Source organism: Neodiprion virginianus, chromosome 1 (assembly GCF_021901495.1).
Source record: "Neodiprion virginianus isolate iyNeoVirg1 chromosome 1, iyNeoVirg1.1, whole genome shotgun sequence".
In the NCBI taxonomy this organism is placed as follows: Eukaryota; Metazoa; Arthropoda; class Insecta; order Hymenoptera; family Diprionidae; genus Neodiprion; species Neodiprion virginianus.
In genome coordinates this window covers 37,585,998-37,611,698 of record NC_060877.1, presented here as the reverse complement: position 1 = coordinate 37,611,698, position 25,701 = coordinate 37,585,998, and the positions used below count along the sequence as shown (strand labels likewise).

Sequence of the window (25,701 nt, the reverse complement as noted above, 5' to 3'; positions counted from 1 at the left end):
TAAAGTATTAATAGAGACGCAATCCTTTCATAAACGTCGAAATTGTCGCCAAGTGAGGAGCGCACGCATGAACGCGGTTCGCTTTACGAGACCGCAGAACCTGAAGAAGAGATGCGCGTTAAATCCGCACTCGCTTCAATTTACCATTTTACGAGCCGTACTTGAAGATCCCGCTGCACCGAAGCCGCGCTCGTTTCCTTTTCTTTTATCTTTCATCCGCGTCCAGGCAATCTGGTCTGCGAGTACTGCAACAGTTGCAATCTTTCGAAGCGCCGGCTCTTCTTCTTCTTCTTCTTCTTCCTCCTCAGCTGCCAGCTCCTCTCTTGTTTGCCTCAATTTCACCTCCTCTCTTCAGACTATTATATCACTAATGCCGCACTTCGCGGAGCCCGCAAGAAATCGTCATCGTGATTTAACGGCCTATTTTAACAACCGTGCAGATTGAAATTATCCCCAATAATAGAGCCTGTCTATTATACGCATGCAATTACGATTTTTTCTAACCTTACCGCATTTACACCTTGCAGATCATCTGTACAAGTGAAATTAATCATCCCCGAATGATTTTTTATACTTTTTACTCTCGAATCAATCGTAATGTCAACTTTTCTCACCTGAAAACCGGGACGTATGTCACAATCGATCGCTTCGCTCGGGCGGTAAATCCACCGGCGGGAATAATCTTCAACTTTATTCCCTTGTTACATAAAGTAATATTCTTTTTAGCTGTCTAAGAATACCTGGAACGATTTCTTCACTGCAGCCACTGCATGCGTGGCTCAATTCAGCATCACCCTATCAAATATACATTGTACAAGTACTAAGATCGTTATCTTACTTCTTTTCAGACGTCCTTCGATTACACGGAACTCTGTCCCGGAGGTCCTGTCGCCGGGACAGCCGTGGTCCTCGAAAACGGGGCGGTCGTTCATCACCAGCCCCTTCAACTCCAGCTCCAGCAGGGCCACGGCCAGGTCCAAGTCCAACGGGGTGGGAGCGGAGGACTCGTAGCATCGGGTGCGAGCAATCCGAACGCATCCCAAAATCCGCCAAGATCGAGACCTTGGCACGACTTTGGCCGACAAAACGACGCTGACAAGATTCAGATACCAAAAATGTGAGTGCGTTAACCGTTGCGCAGGAATTTATTAGCCACGGATGCCTGCCGCTGTTAAAAATAATTTCTTCACTGAATTTCCTACACTATATTGGAAGTTTTATTTGGATACGTATACGTAAATCAAACTTCAACAAATCATAGCTCGTTTTGTTTGCAAATTAAGAATTTACTAATGGGTCGAAAATTACCGTAAAAACGACTTGTGCGAAATCAATACCGGTTGTGAATGTGAGAAACTAACGTTTCAGTTTCAAAAAATAAAAAAAAATATATGTACATCCATAGGTTATTAGATTAGATCAGGTGATTTACCCAGAATTGATGCAGCCGTTACTCGTCGAAATTGGACAACCTATCAACGAATTTGCAGGAGTTTGTAAAAAAAAGAAAAGGGTTCTATAATTTAAACCGTGCCACAAATTATCGAGTAGGAAATTACTTCGCTAAAATCTTCATCGCATTCATTAGTTTTCTACTGAAACTAATCGCAACTCAATTGAAAATCCTGTTTAATTTCGCAACCTTTCTCGAGAGTTTTAAGACAACCTTACCAAATGGTAAAAATCCAGCTTTAAGATGACGCTGCGGACTTTATTCGGCGGAATTACCGATCGGATGTCAAAAATCCCCGATACGCGGTGCAATGTTACACATATTCGAGGGCGTTAACCCGTCGGAGGGTTTATCGCTCGGCGTGGTCCCATTAAATATTAAATACGAAAGTGTTCCATTTATATTATACCGGGCGTTCATCCGTGTGCGTAAGTTCCTTTAGATTACACATAATACAATATACGCGCGACGTATCGCCGGTCGAAGGAGCTAACGTTAACGTATAATAATACTTACGTCGGGCTTAGGTAGTTAGTCGGTGCAGGCGTTGTTTGTGGCTGTATGCTCGGTATATCGCGAAGCGACGTTATTAAATGTTGGCGGTAGGCTAGACGCGCGATAAGCTAAGTAGAAGCGGTGGTATATGTACGCTTTATACGCTTCTTTATACACGGTTTCACTCAGTGAACAGATATCGACTTCCTTCGGATAACGCGGGCGAAACGCGCCGCTTCGACTTTCTGTTTCTCCTTCCTTCTCTCTCTCTCTTTCTTTTTTCTTCCAGTCTCGCATGTCCCTTTGACTGTATTTTATTTTTTTTTTTTCATACCTTTACTGTTTTCGAATATTTCCAATTCCTTTCCTTGTGATCCGTTCGCCCCGTGACGCAATATAGCTGGGAATTATCCCAGCCAGCCGCGTATGCTTGACGTGAAAGCATCGAAATGAAGACTTTTCTCAATACCTCGAGTCTCGTTAATGTAAACCAGTTACTGAACGTGTAACGTATGTACTGAATTTTATCGGAACGAAAAAAGTGTCTGGGGTAAAGAGAAAGAAAAAAGGATAACTATGTTATTCAATAAACATGTCGTCACATCGCACAATCTTTATTGAAAAACCAATACACACGCTGTTCACCGTTTGACTGGAATGCGCTTATACTGTATATCTACATTACGTAGATTTGTATGAATAATCTATTCACCAAATTAATATAAATCTCGACGTATTCGTACAACGTGTGATATACTGGCCCCCATTTGTTCAGAAATACGGCGAACTCATCCAAGTATAATATCGATGATATACCGATTGGTGGCTTCTAACGGTCGGAGTGAAAGATCGAAACTTATTCCGAATTTAGTACCAGCTCAATTTAAAATTATAAATTCGATTTCATAATTCAAATCTCTTATACCGGGACAATCTCTTGAAACTTGAAAATCCACCGCGCTTGCGCGAGTTTTATCGGCTAATCATGCAGGCTGGCCATCCCGAGTCTTCAGCTGTCAAACGGTTCCTGGCGGCGATGTAGTTGATACGAATTTTCGAGGTTAGAATCTCAAATAATTGAGCTGGCGACTCGGAAAGGTTTGGAAAGCATTTGTTGTCGGTTCGGAAAGTTGACTCTTCAAAGAACGATCGGAATTTAATGCTTACGCTCTTTGAACATTCAAACGTACACATTTTGCGCACGTTGGCACGCCTGCATCGCAGACAAAAATATCGCCGCGGGAAGATTTCGCCGACCAATGAGATCGAATTACTTGGCGCATGCGCGGTTGATTTTGTACGTGCATCTACGTGATTTACGCGATAATTGGAAAATTAGGAGTCGACATTTTCCACGATGCGTATAATTGTGCAATTTTACCAATTGTCACAAGTATTACCGAAGAGTCGCGTACAACAATCGATGCGGCACAACGACTTCCGGGATACAAGGTGCGAGCAGAGATTGTCTGTTCGTTCTACCGTACGAAGTGCGCAAGGCATCGAACCTTTGAAAGCAGTGACAAAGTAGCTTCAAATTGCCCCGGTTCACCGCTGGCAGAGTTTGATAAACTGTCTCTACTTTCACAAATCGTTTATTACCCGCATAACATAGAAGTAAATGTAATGTTGCATACACGTGTTGAATTGCCACTATCATGCATGCGTGCATGTTATGTTATGACCTGTGCATATCTCGGCACGAAGTAATGTCCATTATACTTCCCTGTAATAAGTTTGAAACGTCAAGGCGCGGTCAATTCATCATTGGACGCGTTACTCGCTCGGCTTATAATATTATCCCTTTATTGGCGTCGATTCTCGATCGGTGTATAACTTGAGTCGAGGTTAGTTACAGGCATATAGTATACATGCATACCACTGCCGTGAAACTTTATTTAAATTACAAGAAGAAGAAATAATTTATTATTCCAATTGCAATTGCTCAATCCAGGAAATCGAAATAACCGCTGAATGTAAAAAAGAGAAGATAAGAATAACGCGAGAGAAGAAAAACAACCGCGAATAATTCATGAATATGAGCAATTTGTTGACGTGGAATTTTGTGGATTGTATAAAAAATCGATGTAGCTTCTCTCTCGATCCGATCGCGGGAACGTATCAAATAAATATATAAATTTTTTTTTTCCAAGTCGGTATTCGATCGTCCGGCGTACAAGCTTCCGCGTCGGAATAATTAACCAATTTAAATATCTCGAATGATTGTTATTGGCGTAATATATACACATAAATATATTTCCCCGGGTACGAAGTAAATAAATTATCGTTTACGTCCCGTGCGACATGAAAATGAAACAATTCTTTTCCTCGGTTTCCAAACGGTTTTACTTTTTCTTTTCTTTTTTGTTGGTTTGTTTTTTTTATTTTCAAACTTTTTTTCTCTGATTCTTTTAATCTTTGATTCCACCCTGTTATTCACCGCCACGTATCGCGTTCGGTCTGGCACCTCTCTGGCAGCCCTTTATACTTACATCCATCCCGACTACGTGCCAGGGGATGATCGTAAAATCTTCCCCAAGAAATAATCTGCCAGCAGGAGTAGTCTTCAGACGCGAGTTTTGATCGATTGTCCTTTTTGTCCGCAGCTACTCGTCCTACGGTTTCAAATATCACCTGGAAGCGCCGATCAGCACCTCGCAGCGTCGGGAGGACGACCGCATCACGTACATCAACAAGGGTCAGTTTTACGGCATCGCTTTGGACTACATACCGGATCCAGACAAGCCGCTCCTCAAGTCCGGTCAGACGGTTAAGGTAGGTGAACACTCCTCGTCCTTGCTGGGAAAACGATTAATCGGCGTGCGATCATCCGCCCTAGAAACCTTCTAATTGCTTTGTCAAATGGAAGGCTGAGTTTGAAAATTTGCAGGATTCAATCTACGTTAAAAAAAAAAAATAAAAACACAAAACAATTACACCGTTACCGGAATTCCAGAAGAAGTGAATTTATTTACACAATTATTATAACGGAAGCTCGATGGAAAAGGGGGTAAAAATTATAAAGCAATTGACTTGATTGTTCTTCAGCTTTCATACCATTCGATTGATTTTTCGGTTCAACTTTTATTTTTTTTTTGTAAATTTGAAGCTTCCAGCCTTCCTGCATCGGTGCGTGTTAAACTCGCGTGAAATGGAACGTCGAGATAAAGCTGGGTTAATGGATACCGCATAAAATTGTTATAATCGTCTTGAAGATCTCGTGGAATTATTAAATTAAACCGACTCGCCGCGTGCAACGTGTGTGTTATACACCGATTCGTGTAATAAAGTTTCGTAGAGATTCAATCGAATTCGAGCCGCGTGTAAATGCCGCTGCATCTCGACTCGAAGACTACGTAACATTATAACATGTATACAAGTATACACGGTGCGTATAGTTTGCCGATAAATTATCAAAATTATCTTCGTCCGAGAATAAACCGTCGAAACGTTCCACGGAACCGTTGCAAATGGATTCCGATCTATAGATATAATGAGAACTGTTAGAAGCGTTGACACGATCGAGCGGCGTTTTCTATTGCCGGTTATGAGACGATTCCTCGGATCTCCGGCTTCTCCTAATCACCTTAATTTCAACACGCGTGTCTGAACCTGGCTCTCCTGTGTCGGATATAAGTCAGAACATCGCAACGACGACGGTGAGAATTAACGTTGCAGGTACTTAATTAAATACCCGTTCCGGTTGACTCTGAATTTCAAACAGCGAAGCCCTGATATTCCGCCATCTGGTATACATAGGTGTACAATATACCAGGGTGGTTAATTTTTCGACGTTTTTTTTTTTTTTTTGTTTTTTAGTATTTGTCACAGTGGCACCTTAAAAAAAAAAAGCAATGTCGAAAAATGAATCACTGGTATATAATTGTAAGTAAGAAACAGTAATTTGCCCGTAATTCTCGACACTGTCAAGTCAGTAACCGCGGTCATCGGCTCAATTATACTCTCTTTACGATTCCCGATAGTTCTCAGTTCTGTCATGACTTCAAATAATTCAACTCGCACGTCAATCCCGGTGACTTAACGGAGTGACGTTTCACCGTCGGCAGAGACACACTGTCTACTTTATCGCTAACCGCCGTCTGCGCTACCCAAGTAGCACACGGCTTATTTATTGCCGTCTTGTTAGTGTCGGTGTAGAAAATTGAGACAACTGATTTCGTTGAATAGAAAATCGTGTACGTTTTCAAACCAATCGTTACACAATATTGTACAATTGTTATCATTACGAGTGCATTATATCTGGTTAATGTTAATTGGACATCTACGAGGCTACGTTTTATCAAAATCCACCCGTATTCGACAGTCTAAAGTACATTTTCACTATTTACGATACCCTGAATTCCATAATTACAGGAAAGCTGGTGTTATCCTGCGTTACATTACCCACGCAACGATTTCATTCCGTACGTTCATAATATTTCCTGAAATAAATCGCCAAAAAATCGCGTACCTTCTGTCTTAAAACACGGTGTTTAAATTGCATCCTCGTTGCGAAATTGGCTAGACTTAATGACGACCGTCCGTGAATTAACGCTCGCCAATACTCCGTGTAAAAAAATATTCTCTGATAATACACGCGAGCACATTACGAGCGGTTAAAAAACATTCGCGACAGGATCGTGACAAGTGTGCTACCTGGAACGTATCCACTGATTCATATTTCGAGAGCTCGAGGGCACATGCCTCTTATTCGCGATCCGTGGTACTAAATCCGCAGCACGCATCGATGCACGCAGGCTGTACGTATCTGCAATCGGGGCTTGCACGCGCATATGTGGCACGCATATCGATACATTTATACATACATATATGTATAAACTTGACGCGGCTGCAGAGGACGTTGATCGTAAAGCTCTGCACCGCAGGAGCATTTCTCCTTGCGCTCTGTACGCTTTAACGCAACGTATCCGCACAGTGTGCGCTTTAATCGTGTGCACACGTAGATACGTGGCGGTATCGGTTATGCTGCAGGAAAACATGGCGCCTTATATTCGTGTGCTGCGGAATCGGGTGCGACGCGTGTCCGTTCGCCCATTCACCCGAATCACGAAAAATCGCTGCCAACCTCTACGTGCGCGCGCCGATTCGATCGCCCTGCACACACGTGCATTCGGTATTACTTTATGCATTTGCAATGGTGCGGTCTCTCTACACGGCATCCTATATTTTATATAATACGTATAACGCATACGTGTGGAATCGGGCGTGACCAATGACTTTGTTGTCACCGTCGTCGCTCCCTCGGCTCCTTGGAGTCCGAGCTATTTCATTTCGTATCTTGATCGCCTTACCCCACCTTATTATTGTAGGTACCGGTACAAATTCCAGCTTTCGACCCTCTTCGATATCGCACGCGCCGGATACCCTCTTTTTTTGGGAGGACGGGTCAGGAATACTTCCGTTATGAAAGTTAAAGCATCGCGAATACGTAGGTATATGCGCAAAATTTGGAAATTTGTCAGACGGATCGTGGAATTTTTATTTTCTACTCTGTGTCTAGCTGATCACACGCCTTCGGAAATGGGAAAAAAAATTCTGAAAATGATAACCGCCCACCTTTTTCATGATACTTGATTTTCAGTCACGTTTTACGTCTTATCAATCTTGTAGGAAAGGATGCCTGTCAACCGGCTGCTTCAATACTACTTCACAGCGAGTGGGGGAATCTGTGCGTTAAGGTTTTTCCTGCATTCCACTTCGCGATCTCATTCCGTAAATTTGAGACAGTCGCGAGGCTGCTGAAACTCCTCCTCGCTGCAGAGCGTATACACGTATTTGCGTGTGCATGTATATACATACGTATATATTTATTTATACATATATATATATATATATATATATATATATATATATATATATATATATATAACAACTGCCGCGGTGTTGAGCTGCAGCCTCGACGAACACAAAAACTGTGTGGCGTAAAAGGGCACGATGCACGTATAAGCATGCAGAGACGCATGAGATGAAACTTGAACGCGCTACCTCAACCAGTGCCTGCGTATAATGCGGTATCATACGTATACATACGCGATGCGTACGACGTACTCTTCGCCTTTGTAACGTCTCACGCGCATGCTTGATGATCAAACGAAACTCTCGTATATGGGGTGGCTCGGTCGAACTGAAAAATTTTGAGAATTTGCTTTGTTTTATGGTTCATAGACTACTCAGGATCAATTCGTCGCAGTTATACGGTAGATTAAATAAAAGACGTCAAGTTACTGGTACGATTATACGGTGTAGTACGTTTCAACTTGTTCTGTTCCATATGGAAATCAACATCCCTGTGATAAATCAATGCATGCTTGGTAATTATAAATGACAACAGTTCAAACGACTGTAAGAAGTATACACTCGGTGTAATAAACGTGCTTACAGATTTAGTAGACACAACTTCTTTAAGTTCAACAATATGTAAACTTATTTAGAGTAAATACTTACCTTGCGGTGCATTTACGTGTACATTATGCGTGTACGTAAGACTTGTACTCACAAGTGTACACGCGTGTAGGTGGAACACGGACGCGTACATTTAGAGTATTTTTCTTATACGTACTTGAGGTCCATTCGTCAAGTATAACACGCCCTGTAAATTACACAGGCGTATAAATACGCGGCGTACCGCGAGTTGGTAATACCAATGCACTCTTCTGACGTAGAATCTTTCGTGCTTTCACCGACACACTCTAGTCAAGTAGTCATGCGTGTACCGACGTACGTATACCGATTGTGCGGTGCGAGGGTTCAGCCAATGGACGTTCCGATCTCTTTGCGTTTAACTCCGCAGAATTACACGTTGCGATATGCCTACCTACCGCACTGGCGGACACACCAGCCCATGTGTACGTACCTACGTATGTACCTCGGTAGGCGCATGTACACCACTTGCGTACAATGTAATATGACGAAGAGACGTATGTAATATAACGTGATATATCAGCCGCGGTGCAACGTACGTCGCACAATATCCAAGCATACGCAGTGAAACTTGAGGTGTTTCCTTGCCTCGCGTTTTTGCCGCAGCTGCATAACCATGCGTATATACCGGCCTTTTTTTTATTTATTTTTTTAAAAATAAATACGGTACGAATATATCATCATTATCGTACATTCTAAGAATACTGTACGTACTTATTTAAGTCACGATATTGGCGTACAGACAAATTATAGGTTGGACGATCGCATAGCATTCGGATTCATGTTTTTAAACAGTCGTGTAGAAGGGGGAATCATCGCAGCTGAAGTACTCTTGCCATAGTTTTGTTTACCCTGAAACAGTCATCGATGACTATTGAATGCGTGAAATGATCTTACGGTGTAAATTGAATTCGAAGCGTGTCAATGGCGGCCATATTGGTTTCGTCCGAGGGTCTGAATTCACCTGTCAAACAAAACTTTGAAAGTACTTATGTAGCTTCCGATTTTCAAGAATCCATCTTCGACAATTCAGTCGTGTAACTGTAGTGTATACCTGTGTAGGTACTTGTGTTTCTGCCGAAGATGGGTACGGTTCACTTGAAGCGACCTAAAACTCTTAATGAAACTTACAGAGCGTCGTTATGCTGATGTTCCGAGAGGAGAAAAGCCCCGAGGACGAGATAAAGGCGTGGCAGTTTTGGCACGGCAGACAGCATTCGGTCAAGCAGCGCATACTCGACGCTGGTAAGTCTGTTTACTCATTGTCGATTCTGTTTACTCATACCTGTGTCATCCGCACGCACTCGAATCCAATGATCGCGAGATGAGCGCGTGCTGCATTGTGCGCTTCGTTCCTTCGGACGATAAACCTCGACTGGTTCCCATTTTTTGGTTCATTGTAATGATCTTCGAGTTTGCTATATGCTTCCCGTATGATTTGAAAGTGGTCGTAATGTTGCCACTAAGAAACTGTCCGCCAATTTTCATCACTTTATCACATAACGCTGTGGATGGTGATTGATATGAAGATAGTCGATCATTGAATCGTGGATATATTGTTGTCGTTTCTGCGCAAGCTTTCGGGACCCGTTAAGAACGGCTTACAAGGTTGGTGATACAGACTTTAGACTACAATACGCTTTTTGGACGCTCGCCGGTTCATTTAGCGTTTATTTTTAGTAAACTACTAGTTTTCTCAGTTAACGAATATACCTTGAAATGTTTTTCAGATACGAAGAACAGCGTTGGCTTAGTTGGATGCATCGAGGAGGTCGCGCACAACGCGATTGCCGTTTACTGGAACCCGGTTGAATCTTCTGCCAAGGTAAGCGGAAGGGCTCTTCCTTTTTGCCAATATCTGTTTTTGCAGATGAAAATTTTGATGAATCGATAATCTCTGTTAAACGAAGTCCATTTATGTACTTGGACGATTTTGTCAACTGTGAAGAATTGAAATACATTCGACGTTATCGATGTACCTTATGTTTTGTAATAAATATTTTTGGTGTCAAATTTTTCGAACCATTACATCTCCACAATATTTCATTTATTATGAGATCATTCGGAATTCCCATGACGTATCGGGTCATCTATGTCTCGGTACTGACAAGATTCTTAAATACTTCGCAGATAAACGTGGCGGTCCAGTGTCTGAGTACAGACTTTTCGAGTCAAAAGGGCGTGAAAGGTCTGCCTCTCCACATCCAAGTTGACACGTACGAGGAGCCTCCACCCCATCCGCACACTCACACGCCTACGCCACCCTCGCATCGGGGCTACTGTCAGATAAAAGTGTTCTGCGATAAGGTGAGTGACGACGCTGAAGATAAGTCGTGCGATTTTCCGCAGGACGAAAATAGATCAGATTCAGTGATTATTCAGACCGACTGCAGAAAAGAGAGAGAGAGATGGTGGATGAATGGAATAAATATATCATTCTCTGTCTTGCACAGGGTGCGGAGAGGAAAACAAGGGACGAGGAACGGAGAGCGGCAAAGCGGAAGATGACGGCCACTGGAAGAAAGAAGCTAGACGAGCTCTACCATTCCGTTACGGAACGCAGCGAGTTCTACTCCATGGCGGATCTACATAAGCCCCCGGTCCTCTTCTCACCACCCGCTGAACACACCATCGACAAGGTAAGCGCCGAGAGAGAATTAGCTCATGCCATTCAATTAGAGCGCCGTAGCGTATGGGCGAATCTTGCGGGCTTTATCGTTGCAGTTAGAACCTTCCTCAGAGGTGAAGTAAGACGCGAACAACCCTTGCCATCGTTTTGTTGGAGATGGTATAGCTGTCGGTGAGCATCGACTAATGAAATAAATTTTACAGCCGAAATAAAATTCCAAGTGAGTCGACGCGCGCCATGTTGAATTGTGATTTGATCTCCGTATTACGGAAATATAGCTTACTTCACTTCGTATGCGCGAAATATCCCATGTTCTCTTGAATATGAAACGAGTATAAAAACCGTTGGCCAATTGCAGTTCTCGCCGATGGAACTGTCCGGATTTTACGGCGGTGGCGGCGGCGGCACAACCGGCGGAGACACGGACACGTCGTCACTGAGCAACGGAGAAGGTGGCGGAGTAAAAGCGGGGCCGAGCAGTCCGTACCCGACGTGCGTGAGGCCGAGTCTCCCTGCGCTCAAGTTCCACAATCACTTCCCACCGGACAACCTGACCTCCATCCACGACAAGAAGGACTCCCTGCTGATGCAGGTCCAGGAACTCCAGGGCTCGGCGCTCCAGGGGATGCAGCAGACCGGCCTTGGAACCGGCGTGGCGGTCGGCAACCGGCTTCACCTTCAGCAGCAGCATCTTCGCGGCAACGAATCCGAGGAACGCGTTATGCTCTACGTCCGGCAGGAGTCCGAGGACGTTTACACACCACTCCACGTCGCGCCGCCCTCGGTTCAAGGACTCCTCAATGCTGTAAGAGCCCTCCCACCCTTGAGTCCTAGCCTCGCGATCACCTCGCAATGCAGTCAATTCTACTAACTGTGTGCAATCGTTTTCTACTTGTGCTGCTGCTGTGTTGTTGCTGCCCTTTTCGTGTTTCTTTTTCATTGTATCTCACGCTGCCCCGGTGAAAATGATTTCTACAATTTTCCACGAATTTTTACAGAAATTGGGACATTTCATACAATAACGTGCAAACAATTGTTTTCGTAAAAATTGTAAATATGCATAGTTTCTCATAGAAACCTGTAGATTTTCGTGAAAATTCGTATTTCTTCGATAAAACATCTACAACGTACGAAAATTTTTATCGAAAATTAACAATTCTATACGAAAAAGTATGCATTTTTTATAATTTTGTACGAACAAATACGAAATGTTCCAATTTCTTTAAAAATTAGAAGTAGTAGAAATTTTTACCAGGGTGATTACGCTTTTCCTCTATCGTACCTTCAATCATTGGCGATCTCACGCGATCACGTCTTGAATTAGCGTTCTCGAATATTGTGGTAAAAATCAAAATCACCCACCGACTTGTGTATATTTTTTAATTTTAATTCTCACAAAACGCAGGTAATCCTGAAAAATATGGATTCTATTCGTCGTATTACATCCATTGCAAATTTCAACATTGTTTTATTAAATTCGAACTCAGTGACTCTACTTAAATCATTGCCCCGAAAATCTTACATTTACGCAGAAAACAGTCTAAAGGTAACATGGCGTTTTTTCAATAGTTTTTATTCACCAATTCGGAGACGTGATCCAATGTATTGAAACAACCGCCTCCAAGGGATTAATTTGACTACGTTCTGTCAGGACGTTACACGATAATAAAACAAAATTGAAAACAAAAAGTCGACATAAGCTTGTTTTAAAATCGAAACAATCAAGTACAGCGTTATAAAATAAACGCTGCGCTTGGTGTTTGGGCAAGTACTTGACATATTTAAGTCCTGTGTTGTCGAACCTAATGAAACGGCGGAGAATAGTACGGAGACAAAACGTTAACATTTTTAAAATAACTATACTGTAAAAAGCGGATTTTCAATCAATTATTTCTTATCTGTTCAGCATTGCTTTATGTGCTGCATAATGTGTAAATACATACAGATCAATATATCTATAGTACGTTTGTACGATAATATGAGCTAATTTTGGAGAGTAAAATGATTATATTGTAAATTTTAACACCTCTCCATACCTATACATCTATGATAGTTGAATAAAAACCTATTAAATATTCTTTATTCGCATTATTATTACTACTACTACTATTACTATTATTATTATTATTATTATTATTATTATTATTGTTGTTGATGTTGTTATTATTATTGTCTGTACCGTTTCATTGGGTTCCACGGAGGCTTCTTTTCGTTTTCGAAACCAACACCTCGCTAAAAATGTCACATACTGGGCTCTTATTCCGCGTCTTATCTTCGACGTGGTAAAGAATATTGGAAAGAAATGAGTTGAGAAATTTGTTCTCAGCAAAACTGGCGTATCCGCATAACCCTTATAATGCTGAAGCTCCCTTTCGCCATATTTACTGAAACACGCTGTAAATTAGACGTAACGCATAGGACGCCTTACAAGCATAATATATTAAATGTATATAATATCATTTTAATATTTGTATTTAATCTGTATCATACACTGATTAATGATTAAAAATAACTCTGCATGCCTTGCCAAAGCCTCGGGTACTTATACATGTTCGTGTAACACGTCAGCACTTAACAAAGCGTATGTAATTAAACCACCGTCTATTACACGAGAAACAGACCAATTCAGCCCTTTTTCGTCGGTACATACCAAGACGACAGGGTGAAACAAATTACGTGCAGAGCGGAACAATCGCTTAAAGCATTAATTGCTTATTCCCGAGTAGGCCTATTAATTTTTGTTTATTTGCAAAGTAACTTCTTACAATTTTTTTTCTTTTTTTTTCTTTTACTTTCACGCGTACGCTTAGAATTGCAGTTAGAGAAAAAAGTGGAAGGATACATTGTGCATATTTTGGAAATAAAAAAAAAAGAAAAAGAAAACTCAACTCTTTCAATCTGTCTATTCAAATTTGACACGCGTTCTTTCTTTACTTCATTCTCTCATTCTTTCTTTCTCTATAATTTTTCATTTTCGCACAATTTTTCATCACCACGTCAGCCAGCTTCTTTTGGCACGTGCGTATATATTATATACAGATAAAAAGTCGTGGGATCTAGATATCCGGATGTATCACGACTATTAGATTAAAGAGAGAAAAAGAAAAACGTTTAAAAAAAAAAAAAAAAGAAAAAATGAAACCACTGTCAAAATTCTAATATTCTACTTTTTTCTATTTTACAGATTGAGTCAAAGTACAAAATTGCATCCTCGAGTATTAATAACCTCTATCGCAAAAACACAAAGGGGTAAGTTTAGTAGAGTGTTATCTTTACTTGCATGTTCGACTACAACATTGCACATCACTGCACGCAAGCACGCAAGCACGAACGCACTTTTTTCTCTTTCAAATCACACTAATCATCTGTTTTCCTACATCCGTTTCTCTCCCACCCCGTTACGTTTAACTTCCCACCGCTTGAGTATTTATCGATTGATCGTTTTATCGTTGGTTTTGGCAATGGTTATGGTAAATATAATACCGTTTTGGTTACACAGTCATAATCGTTGGGTGCAAGTCTACCATTTTCACTGCGTGAATTTTACACGTTATACATACAGCATATGGAACAATAATACGCTCTGGCATATAAACGGACAATATGCTTTTTCTCTGCCAATCTCTGCCAATTATCCCGCAACTAAAACCTTGTACTTAAGCCAATCTGTAGGTAGGTAATTCAAATTAGTGATCTTTGAAACGGACGTGTTTCACTGAGGAACGGTATTCGAACGTAATTAAACGAGGTGAAATGAGCCACCGAAATCCGAAATGCCACTTTTGGCAATGAGATATACGAGTTTCCATGATTGTAGCACGGTTATCATTTTCGATTAAAGGGATTTCACATTCGTGTGCGAAACTTTCGCACGTGTGGCCAAGAGAACGATGACTCGTACGTGCTAATTTTCTCCACTTCAGTGCACATTTTTAACGTAATTCTCATATTTTTGCAGATGTATTGGGGAAAAAAAAAACAGAAAAGTATTAAGTCTGGAAGCGATCATAGAGACTCTAACAAGAATTTATAAACACAGTCCGAGTATGCGTGTTGAATCTCATAACACATAATCATTGCATCTGAAAGTTCAATTATTATACTACTTATCATTGAGATCCAAGATATTGACACGACTAAGTAACAGGGTGCCACAAAAAACAATCAGCTGATCTTTTTAGAAATAATATTAAACGATAATCAAGACGCGAAAATCTTAGAGCAAATTGTTACGCTATTATCTGACATTCAGTTGCCTCAGATTGAACAATTGAATGAAAAACCGCGTTCACAATTAAATACAACTAAATCCCAATATCGTGTATCTAAATTTTGACCATCGAGATCTTCAAAACTTTCGCCTTATTCACTTCTCTACAACCGACCTAAAATTTATATTCACGATAGGGTTTTGTCGATATTATTATTATTATTATTACAATTATTATTATTATTTTACCGAGCAAATTTCAGGTGCGAACACAAAGTCCAGGTGATCCGAACCAACGTTTCTCATTCGATGTTTCTCCTGTTTCAGAATTACGGCGAAAATTGACGACGACATGGTGCGATATTACGTCGACGAAGACCTTTTCCTACTCGAGGTTAGTCACACCTCTGTATCGAGTAACTCCGACCCGAACTCCGAGCACGATCCCTCGTCGCCTGGCGACATCAGGAACGGAGCTGGGGCCGGATATGACGTCACTCTCATCGAGCTTTCGACCCCAGCGGTCCAGCCCTCGGTTCCGGTCTCAGTTCCGGGGTCGTTGTCGCCCCACCCCCACTCCCAGCATCAGCACCAACATGGACACCCTCACGAGAGCAACAATACGTGAGCTAGGAACGAGGATCGCCGAGTCAAAAGTTCGAGCTTGGTAGTCGGGTGAGGAGAAGAAGAAGGGAAACGATCGGATAGAGGTACAGAATCGAGTAATGATTCGTAATTATACCGGTACAATCTCTTGAAACTTGTAAATTCAACCGCGCATGCGCGGGTTTTATCGACTCTTCGCGCAGGCTGGCCATCCCGAGTTTTCAGCTGTCAACCTCTTTCTGGCGGCGATGTGGTTCGTACGAATTTTCGAGGTTAGAATCTCACGTAATTAAGGCAGCGAATCGGAAAAGTTTGGGAAGCATTTGTTGTTGGGTCGGAAAGTTGATTCTTCAAAGAACGGTCGGAATTTAATACTTACGCGCTTTGAAAATTTAAACGTACACATTTTGCGTACGTTGGCACGCCTGCATCGCGGACAAAAATATCGCTTCCGGAAGATTTTGCCGACCAATGAGATTGAATTACTTGGCGCACGCGCGGTTGATTTTCAACTTTCAAGAGATTTTCCCGGTGTGCGTATATGTAGGCTCGCAAGGAAAGTGTCTGGTCTTCGGATCACGGATCGACCGAAACTTCTAGAACAGTTACTTCGGCTCAAAATACGAAGCTTCCGATGTGTAATTTTGTCAAATCGCTCCGTTTACGATGTACATCAGGTCGTCGAAGATTCGCAGTTTAATGAAAATTAATATCGAAGGCAAAAACACGCTTCTTATCTTGTTAGGTCAGGAAATCAACCACAGAAATTCTGGGAAAATCAATGATCCAGAGACAGGATACACTCCGTGTTAGTTTTATCACGTTATCGTTATGTTTGGGTGATTGTGGCAGTAGAATCGAAGTGACCGTTACTCGTGTGCACTTTAAGTGAGAACGAGCCTATCCCACCATCTTCTTTTTTTGTTTTTTCTATTATTGTACTGTATACGTAAAGTAACTGCACTGTCTTCCGCTCTCTCGTTATAATCGGATAATTCTCCCGAGAACTCATTATGTACCTATAACAATCGCGTCGATATCACACGATTCTTCATCGTTGTAAATACTTTCATGCTATGTGTTACACCTATATACATTATTTCGTTATGTCTACTCTATACATCTTATATAAACTCCGAGTATAATTTTCTCCGTTAAGTCACAATTCATTCGCCCAATTTAAATCGTCAAACTATAAAATGGCCGTTGGTCGTTTTGACAACCATATTCAATACTACTCCGATGTTCTTAACAATTACTTAGGCGCTATAATATTGTTCTCATTATTTCGTAAAATTTTTTTATGGATGTAGAGTAAAAATTCCCAACAGCGGACATCTTCGGGATTAGAAATATTGTCCGTTATTGAGGAGTGGCCGCTATTAAGAACAATATTAACGTGTAAATTGTGCTTCTGGAGATTTTTAGACTGTCCGTTGTAAAAAGGGATCCTTTGTTGAGAGGTGTCCGTTAAGAAAAGTTTCACTGTATTCGCGACACATTATCAACCAAAAGTGAGTCTCGTCGAAAATATTGAATACTTTATGATATGATAGAAATCGGGAAAAAATCAACCACGGTCAAAGACGATAAGAAAATTAAATTTAAATAAAAACAGTACCCAAAAGTTATCAATAAATTGTTTAAACAAAACATTGCTTAAAAAATCCGCAGGGAATGTTTTTTTTTTTTTTTTTTGTCATGTGAAGTTCGTTTATTTTTTTGAATACACGTGAATTGTTAAAAATTTTCTTATTATTTTGAAATTTCGAAAGGAGAGATGTAACGCAATGAGATTTGATTTCGGCTTAGCGAACCCACGTACATCGTTTCAAAACATGTTTTCTATTCATCGTTGAGCCTTTGTACACGTATAGAGTCAGTTGTGCTCTTCAATATAAATAAATCAAATCCAGTCAAGTAAATCGCAAAATAATAATTGGCAACCACAAAACGAACGACAGCTCATGTTTCAGCGAAGATTTCACTATTTTCCGAATGTTTGTTCCTTACAAACGAGGTCGAGTCAGATTCCACAAAAAGTTCGAAAGCTTTGACCCACTATTCGATATGACTTAGCTGAATATCGGTACTGCGGGATTGTTTGGAAATTGGTAAAAGATCTGCTATTTCAGCGTCAAAATTATTCAATATGGCCGCCGAGATAGCCGGCAAAGCCATTATAATGAGTAAGCACTTGTTTACCTTACCTGCGTGATTCACTCTTTTCATCTTTCGGCGGCGCCAAGCTCTCAAAATTATTGTAATAATTTAAAAGTAATAATAAAAGAAGGAATAAAAAAAACCGGAATATCGTACGTTCGTGACGCGGTGTGTGAATCAGCTTTAGAGATCCACGTGTACATCAACGCTAAAGTTTATAAATTTTTACTCGTAACGCAAAGGTAGATTTACAATACACGGGCATCTTCACCAATCATAAATTTTAACAATGCCGATTACGCAATCAAAGATAAATTAACAGGGGCCGATCTTTGTCCACCTGTCGTTTTTGTTTTCTCCATTAAACCTTATAACCGATTGTTAACGTTAATTTAGAAGCAAATAAAACATTTTAGACAACTGAAAGAACTCATCCATTAATCTGGCGTGATTCGTTCGTGGACGGCATGCCACGTTACTATTGAATAGCAGACATTGAACTGATAAAAAACAATCAACAATTGAGTGTAAAGTCTACGTGTGATTGGTTCTAATTACCGGTATAAGCTCGTTTCTGTTTTTATGTAGATACGGTTGGCTGTTCAAAGTTAATCTATAATAGTCGAATAAAAACTTGATTTGCTTACGAAAAAAAAAAAAAAAAAAAAAACAGAAAGTAATAATGTACGGGTAACAGTTTGTGGATAGCAGAGAAGTTGTGTTATCGCAAAAAAAATAGACACTTATAGAGTCAGAATGAAAATGAGAAAATACGTAGCTTCTTTCTTTTCCGTGACCTTTTTTTTGACGGCCGTTTCCTTTCTCACCTTTTTTTTTCTCTTTTACATAATTATACACATAGGTATATATACTATGTTATGATTGTTTTTTTTTTTGTTTTTTTTAATTGTACATCGTGGTCCATTACATATTATTATCGAAGATGGATATGCCACATTTATACATGTATAGGGTTATAAAATGATCGTGCGAAGGACCAGCGATAGTTTATAAGAGAAGTTTACTAATGTAGATCGTATAATAATATAATAGTGATCATATTATATAAACGCAAAGTATAAAGTATGTTAGGAAAAATGGCATATGATGCTAGATGTTGAAAATTCTTATATCGATATTAATTAATATAGTGGGAAGGCCATATATGCAGCGATCATGAGAATATATAGTATATACATATATTTTTTTTTCTTTATATATGAATAGTGGTTAATGGTTATCGATTGATTAATTATATCTATTCCCGGTTATATATATATAAGTACAGACCAAGGCACGGCTTTAAGCCCGGATTCTCTTGTTATTACGAAATCTGCGTAAATTTAAACATAATAATTATACGTTATTAGTATGAATATATATTCATACTATATTATATATTTGAATATTTACCTGCAGAATACCTAGGTTGTATTAGATTTTAAATCAGATACGATTAATAGGATACATTATAATAATACGTTACGTTACTATATATAGTATATATAACGTATATGTTGTTCATAATATATTTGTCATTCAAGAACGATTATCCCATGATTATTATTATTATTAATATTATTACTATTATAATTAACTTTATTATTATGCCATTTATACACTTCTTATGACATACGTTAATCACGCACGTTATACAAACGAACATCGTATTATACCCCCCACATACATCAAAGCAACGATCAAAATACGCTTGTAAAATCAATATGTTATGTTATTATTACTTTTCTGTAAACATTATTATTTTTGTTAAATTTATTACAAGAACATATATGTTATCATCATTATCGTAATTACCATAATAATAATAATTATTATTATATATATTTCCGTAAGATTACTTGAATCAGATGATCATTATTTTTATTATTACCGTTGTCAATAACATTCATACGCATGATATAAATTAATTTTATTCCAACGATATATCATTGCTAGAACTTCGTAGTATGTGTATTATTATTACTATTATTATTGTAGTTTTTAAAATTTTATCAATTATCATTATTAATCGAGTAATTGCAGAGATGCTTTGAGGATTTCAACCGGTACGTTAATTATACATCTTACATAGATGTATAAAAATCTTGATTGCAGGTTTATAACCGATATAACAGATCTGGGGTTAATGCGGAAATTGAACATACATCCGACCATGACATATAATTATTGTAAAGAAAACACTGTTCGTAATTAAACATACATATAGCTGTGTACGAACGGGGAACAAAGTGAAAAAGAGACGAAAGAAATAGAATAAGAAAATAAATATGACGTTAGAAAAGAAAGCTAAAGTTGACAACGTTGTGTAAAGGAAAATCAAAGTATGTATACGGGGATTCTTATTATTCTTATCGTTATTTTTATCATTAATAGTATTCCTTTTTTTTCGTTTTTTTACGCACCTCTGCACATTAGCATTCAGCCAGCCGTTTTGACTTGCCGTAATATATTATTATATGCTTGTACGCGTACCGTCACGTATAAAATACGCGGTATTGCATTTTGTATTAAAATTGAAATGGTGAATCTCAATTCCGATGAAAAAATTGTGGAAACTCTTATAGGGTTCTACTTGTTAGGTTTTTTTTGTATTTTTTTTTTTTTCTCTCGTTTCATTTCCGGCGTAGTTAATAATTTCTATAAATACCTGTACGTGATTAATATGTACCGTTAACAGGTACATAAATATATTAAATAGTTGCGACAGACTGAGTCGATTTGGAAAAATGAATTCCTCGTGATTGCATTGCAGCATGCAAACCGAAGAATTGATATACGTACATTACACCCGTATATATTACGAGATAAATATATACACATATATTCATACATATATATATATATATTAGGGTGGTCGTTAAAAATTAAAATCTTTGCGGCGCCCGAAAAAATCCTTCCTTCTGATGAGAAACTACGGGGAAAATTTTGCTTTTGCGATTTAAACAAAAATAACACGTGCCGACGGCCAATTGAAGTTAATTTTTCGATAAAATTATGGTTTTTTTTTTTAATTTGTCTCAGTAGTTAAGTTTGGGTAAAAATCATCAAAAACGGCTTGTAGAAAATTAAATTCTCTACAAAATTTTTTTTTTATCACCATATTTAGAGCTAAAAATTCTGTTTTTCCTAAAATATGAACAATTTTCTAACTTCTATTCGCAATCCCCAAGTTGGGATTGATAAATTAATCCATAGAAAATGATATTGTACTTTTTCGTTCTTTAAATAAATAAATAATATCAAATATAACTTGGTAATCATTAACTAAATCTATTTAAATCAATAATTGCGAATAGAAGTTAGAAAATTGTTCATATTTTAGGAAAAACAGAATTTTTAGCTCTAAATATGGTGATAAAAAAAAAATTCTGTAGAGAATTTAATTTTCTACAAGCCGTTTTTGATGATTTTTACCCAAACTTAACTACTGAGACAAATTAAAAAAAAAACCATAATTTTATCGAAAAATTAACTTCAATTGGCCGTCGGCACGTGTTATTTTTGTTTAAATCGCAAAAGCAAAATTTTCCCCGTAGTTTCTCATCAGAAGGAAGGATTTTTTCGGGCGCCGCAAAGATTTTAATTTTTAACGACCACCCTAATATATATATTATAATAATAATATAAAGTTGACATATGTATATATGAATAGATATATATACATATACACACTTGTAATACATGTGTTTGATTGTCGCGCGACATCTTGCCATCGTGAGATTGTGCCAGAGGTGATATTACACGTTATAATTACTATTATTATAATTAATATTAATATCATCTTTCGTTCTTTTTGTTCTCTTTTTTTTTTATTCTCTTTCGCTCATGCAAAAACAAACAGAAAAAACATTTTTAAAAACAATACATATTATATGTTAGTATGTTTTACAAAATACCATTATTATTATTATTATTATTATTATTATTATTATTATCATTGTTATTTGACACATTATTTGTTATGTTAAAATAAGCCTATCTGACCTTATAAACATATATACTATATATATACCTATGTATGTATATATTATATATTCCAATTAAAGTTTGATCGATCATTTACAATTACCATATGCATATAATATACGTATAGAAACATATAAGATATGTTACGTCGATGCGAATATATCGCTTCAATAATACACACAATGCCTAATGGAAAATATGTATAAAAATCGAACGATACATATTTACATGAGATATAAGACGTGTAAGACTTTCGTGAAATTTGCGACCCAGCCGGGAATTTCCTAACCAACGTTGTTTGTTGAGCAAAAGAACCGCAGGAAGCATGCATGAGTAATGAGTACGGTAATGATTTATGAAATTTTCACCAGGAATTCTCGCGGCAAATTACACTTATATATGCTAGCTATATACAAGCCGGTATTATCATTGCCTACTATATATATACCTACCTATCTGCTTGCGCCACGGATTAATATGGAATTTAATTAACAATGTGCTGTATGATGTCGGTCTCGAAATGGTTTGATTTGTTCGATATTGATCCGCAATTTCGAAGGACGTGAAAATCAAGATAGACATACTTAACCGCGGATATATCTGGACATTCTTTTTCTTTTACCGTTATTTAAAGCCTGTTCAAATTGTACCGCAAAATCTCTCAGGGGGTGGTCGAATCATCCTCAGTCTTTGAGTAGATTATATCGGGTTTCAGTTGCTTCAGTTGACGATAATTTTTGGTTAATTTTATTATAGTGATGATTATTATTATTTTCATTTTCGTCCAATTAATTACAGATGGATTAACGAATAACGAACCACAGTCGTTTAGGAGTTTGAATGCGTAAATATGTTTTGTTTGAATTGCGAGAGGCCAAGTTGTGCCAGATGACGATTTAAAGATGCCACAAATATTAATAGGTAATGTTAAGGGGAGAGCGAAGAATGTTTTTGTATCATGAATATTATTGTTGATTGGTTTGTTTCTATGCAAATAAGTACCTGAAATAATCGCTTTATTGATAAGTAAGCAAGGATAGGTAGGCACAATGTTAATAGGTATTAAGTGATATTGATACTATGTAATATACATGAAGAAAATATCTATACAATAATATTATGTACCTACCTACATCATGTCTATTCGTTATACTTGATATTCATACATACGCGCATTATAAAATGGTAACAGCAGTCACAGTTTACACGAGTGGACGAAGATTTTCAAATACCCTGACAGTTGCCATACTCTCCCAAGTTTGAGCACCAGAAAATATTGCGTCGAGGTGCAGAAAAAAAATTAACTTTTTGACCATCTGATTACTGAACTGATAACTTTCAAAATTCACTTTGATTTCTATGATCAAATAGAATGGAGAACTTCAACGAAGTATCGTCGGAAGTGATGGCGCCTGGTTGATGGTGACCCGCATTACGGCCAGCCATCGATGGTTGCCTGCAAATGGGACTTGCAGAATAATTAATGTATTATTTCACTTTACAAACAATTGGAGAAATCGCACTTGTGTGTTGGAATATTGAACAAAAAAATTGGTGAACAGTATCTAATATATTATCGTTGCAACGACAATATCGCTCGGCGTCATTTTAAAAATACAAATGATGCCGAGCGATAATTTAGGAGTTAGAATGTTGATTCAAATATTGATAAAATCAGATTTAGGCGAACAACAATTCGCTTATTTTTTACCATTTTGTTACCTAACTAATATAAAAATCACCGTTTAAATATGAATTTAGGACCAAATTTGCCAATCTTTACGATAATTGGGATCGGTTTTAGCCCGTGTTGATTAAACGAGCCACAGTTAGTCATATTAGCCCTCGAGACTAGAAACGCACCGCACATATAACGTCTAATACGAATCGCAACTATTTGTACTAAGATAATAAAAATTTTGCAGCGGAAATACCAGCGAGACGATTAGATATGCGGTGCGAATATGAGTAATATAGCCAGTCTTTGCAGGCTATATTCTGTTTGTGAAAAGAAAAAAAAGAAAAAAAGATATGGACAGAAACTACGAGAGGTGAAAAACCGATACGGTATCTGGGGACCATTAATATATGCGAATATGAAAGCAGAGTTCAGTTTCTTGGTGTAGAGGTATGAGAAGGATGTGAAAACTAATTGGCTTGGCGGTACAAGATTTGACTTATGAGCAAACATCTACAATAAGCGGATCATGGGTACCGGGAATCGAAATAGGAATAGCAAAACACGATCCGGTCAAATCAGACCTGAGCGTATCTTTGTGGGCATCCGATTCCGTGGAGTTTGAGAATAGCCTTATGAATATATATTCAAAGTGTTACTTACTATAGCACGCAATCTTAAGGAGCGCTCACACCGTATCCTCTGATTTGAATAAAGGGATCATTCATACGAATGAAAGGATCTTATTCGTAGTAAATAAACGAACGCAATATAAAACGGGTTGCGAGTCCAGAAATTATCAGTTTTATTTGTGTATGAATGTTTTAGACAACGCAACTTGAAGCTCTAACAGTATACATGTATATCCACTTGTACGCGTCACTGTAATAACAACGAATATTTATTTCTTTCACGTACCTTATATAATGGACATCAATTATCTCCGGAACGTTAATCAAACACAACTATCGAACGGAACTTTAAAAAGGCATTAACGTTGCCGTCACCCGACTAGGGCTCAAAAGTACCGCCGTATAACTTCTTTCAAATCATTAACAGATCGGCAGTCTGTTATATGTATAGCAGAACGGGAAGTCCCGATTTACGGGAGCAAACTTCCTTGGTCTCTTTGATCTGGCTGGAGGAATCGATTATTACCGGTTGGCGAATGACGCAGCGGTTGACCGCAAAGAAAATTATGCTTATCCCTACTTGACACAAATTATCAATTTGGCGAATATCCTTTCACCGCGATCGTACGTACCATAAAACTAGAATAGCAAATATCGCGAGCTTAGCGATTCCCAGAAGTATAATCGAGAATGGGCAGCTCTCCAACAAAACTGCACGATCGCCGTCGTGCGCCTTCCACTTCGCAGTCGATTTCTATCTGCTAGTCGTAATATCGAATGCAGTCGGCGTAGAACTTGGGAACCACGATTCTTCGATCAGAGTGAGTAATCCGGAGCTGCTTGCGTACCCTGAGGTGCATAGTGAACAGCCCAAGCGGACGTGTGGGTTCATGGCGCATTCAAAGACGAAAACACGTACGAAGACGGGCGTGTGTGGTTGGTCAAATGGCGGGCTCACGTACCCAGTGGGTGTTGCGACCTTGAGGGGGCCGATGGCCCGATCGTAATTTCTAGTTTTGTACTTTAATGTCGTCCACGTTTCAGAGGCTCGTGACACTTCGAGGATCGACACGCCGGCCATTGTGGAGGAGTTCTGCAAATTGCAATGAAATTGGGTTCTTCAGTCCGTTGATCGAGTATTGTGAGAATATCAGGATAAGATCGTCTATTTTTCACGCAACTTTGACACGCTACAAACGATTAAATTACAGGCAATCCTGATCTCCCTTGCAGTTTGTCATCGGCTACGTTTGCTTTACGTGCGGGTTACCCCATGAGACTAGATATATAATAAAGAAGATTGCAATTTCTGAATAGAATCTTTGATGCCAAGCCCGCAGCTTTTACATTCTCTGCTGACATTTTATGGCGCTTTGAGCGAGATTAAGGGCCGTGGTTGTTTCGTTC

At 38.8% G+C, this 25,701-nt stretch overlaps 1 protein-coding gene and 1 long non-coding RNA gene across 3 annotated transcripts in view; both read left to right on the top strand.

Annotated features, from left to right (window-relative positions):
* Window positions 1–18,768, top strand: part of LOC124298884 (protein grainyhead) — a 71,894-nt gene extending 53,126 nt beyond the window's left edge. Inside the window, exons 6-14 of one of the 2 annotated variants that reach the window (XM_046751927.1) lie at window positions 849–1,117; window positions 4,555–4,723; window positions 9,523–9,634; window positions 10,120–10,214; window positions 10,520–10,696; window positions 10,843–11,028; window positions 11,377–11,823; window positions 14,203–14,267; window positions 15,556–18,768. In XM_046751927.1, the coding sequence (XP_046607883.1) occupies window positions 849–1,117; window positions 4,555–4,723; window positions 9,523–9,634; window positions 10,120–10,214; window positions 10,520–10,696; window positions 10,843–11,028; window positions 11,377–11,823; window positions 14,203–14,267; window positions 15,556–15,856 (1,821 nt within the window). In that variant the 3' untranslated portion in view covers window positions 15,857–18,768. The remainder of the gene's footprint in view (window positions 1–848; window positions 1,118–4,554; window positions 4,724–9,522; window positions 9,635–10,119; window positions 10,215–10,519; window positions 10,697–10,842; window positions 11,029–11,376; window positions 11,824–14,202; window positions 14,268–15,555) is intronic. The other variant, XM_046752735.1, reaches the window with a different exon arrangement.
* Window positions 18,769–25,065: 6,297 nt separating this feature from the next.
* LOC124299541 (uncharacterized) lies at window positions 25,066–25,701 on the top strand. The gene is made up of 3 exons (XR_006907030.1): window positions 25,066–25,115; window positions 25,339–25,435; window positions 25,528–25,701. It is a non-coding gene; the product is annotated as an uncharacterized LOC124299541 (long non-coding RNA).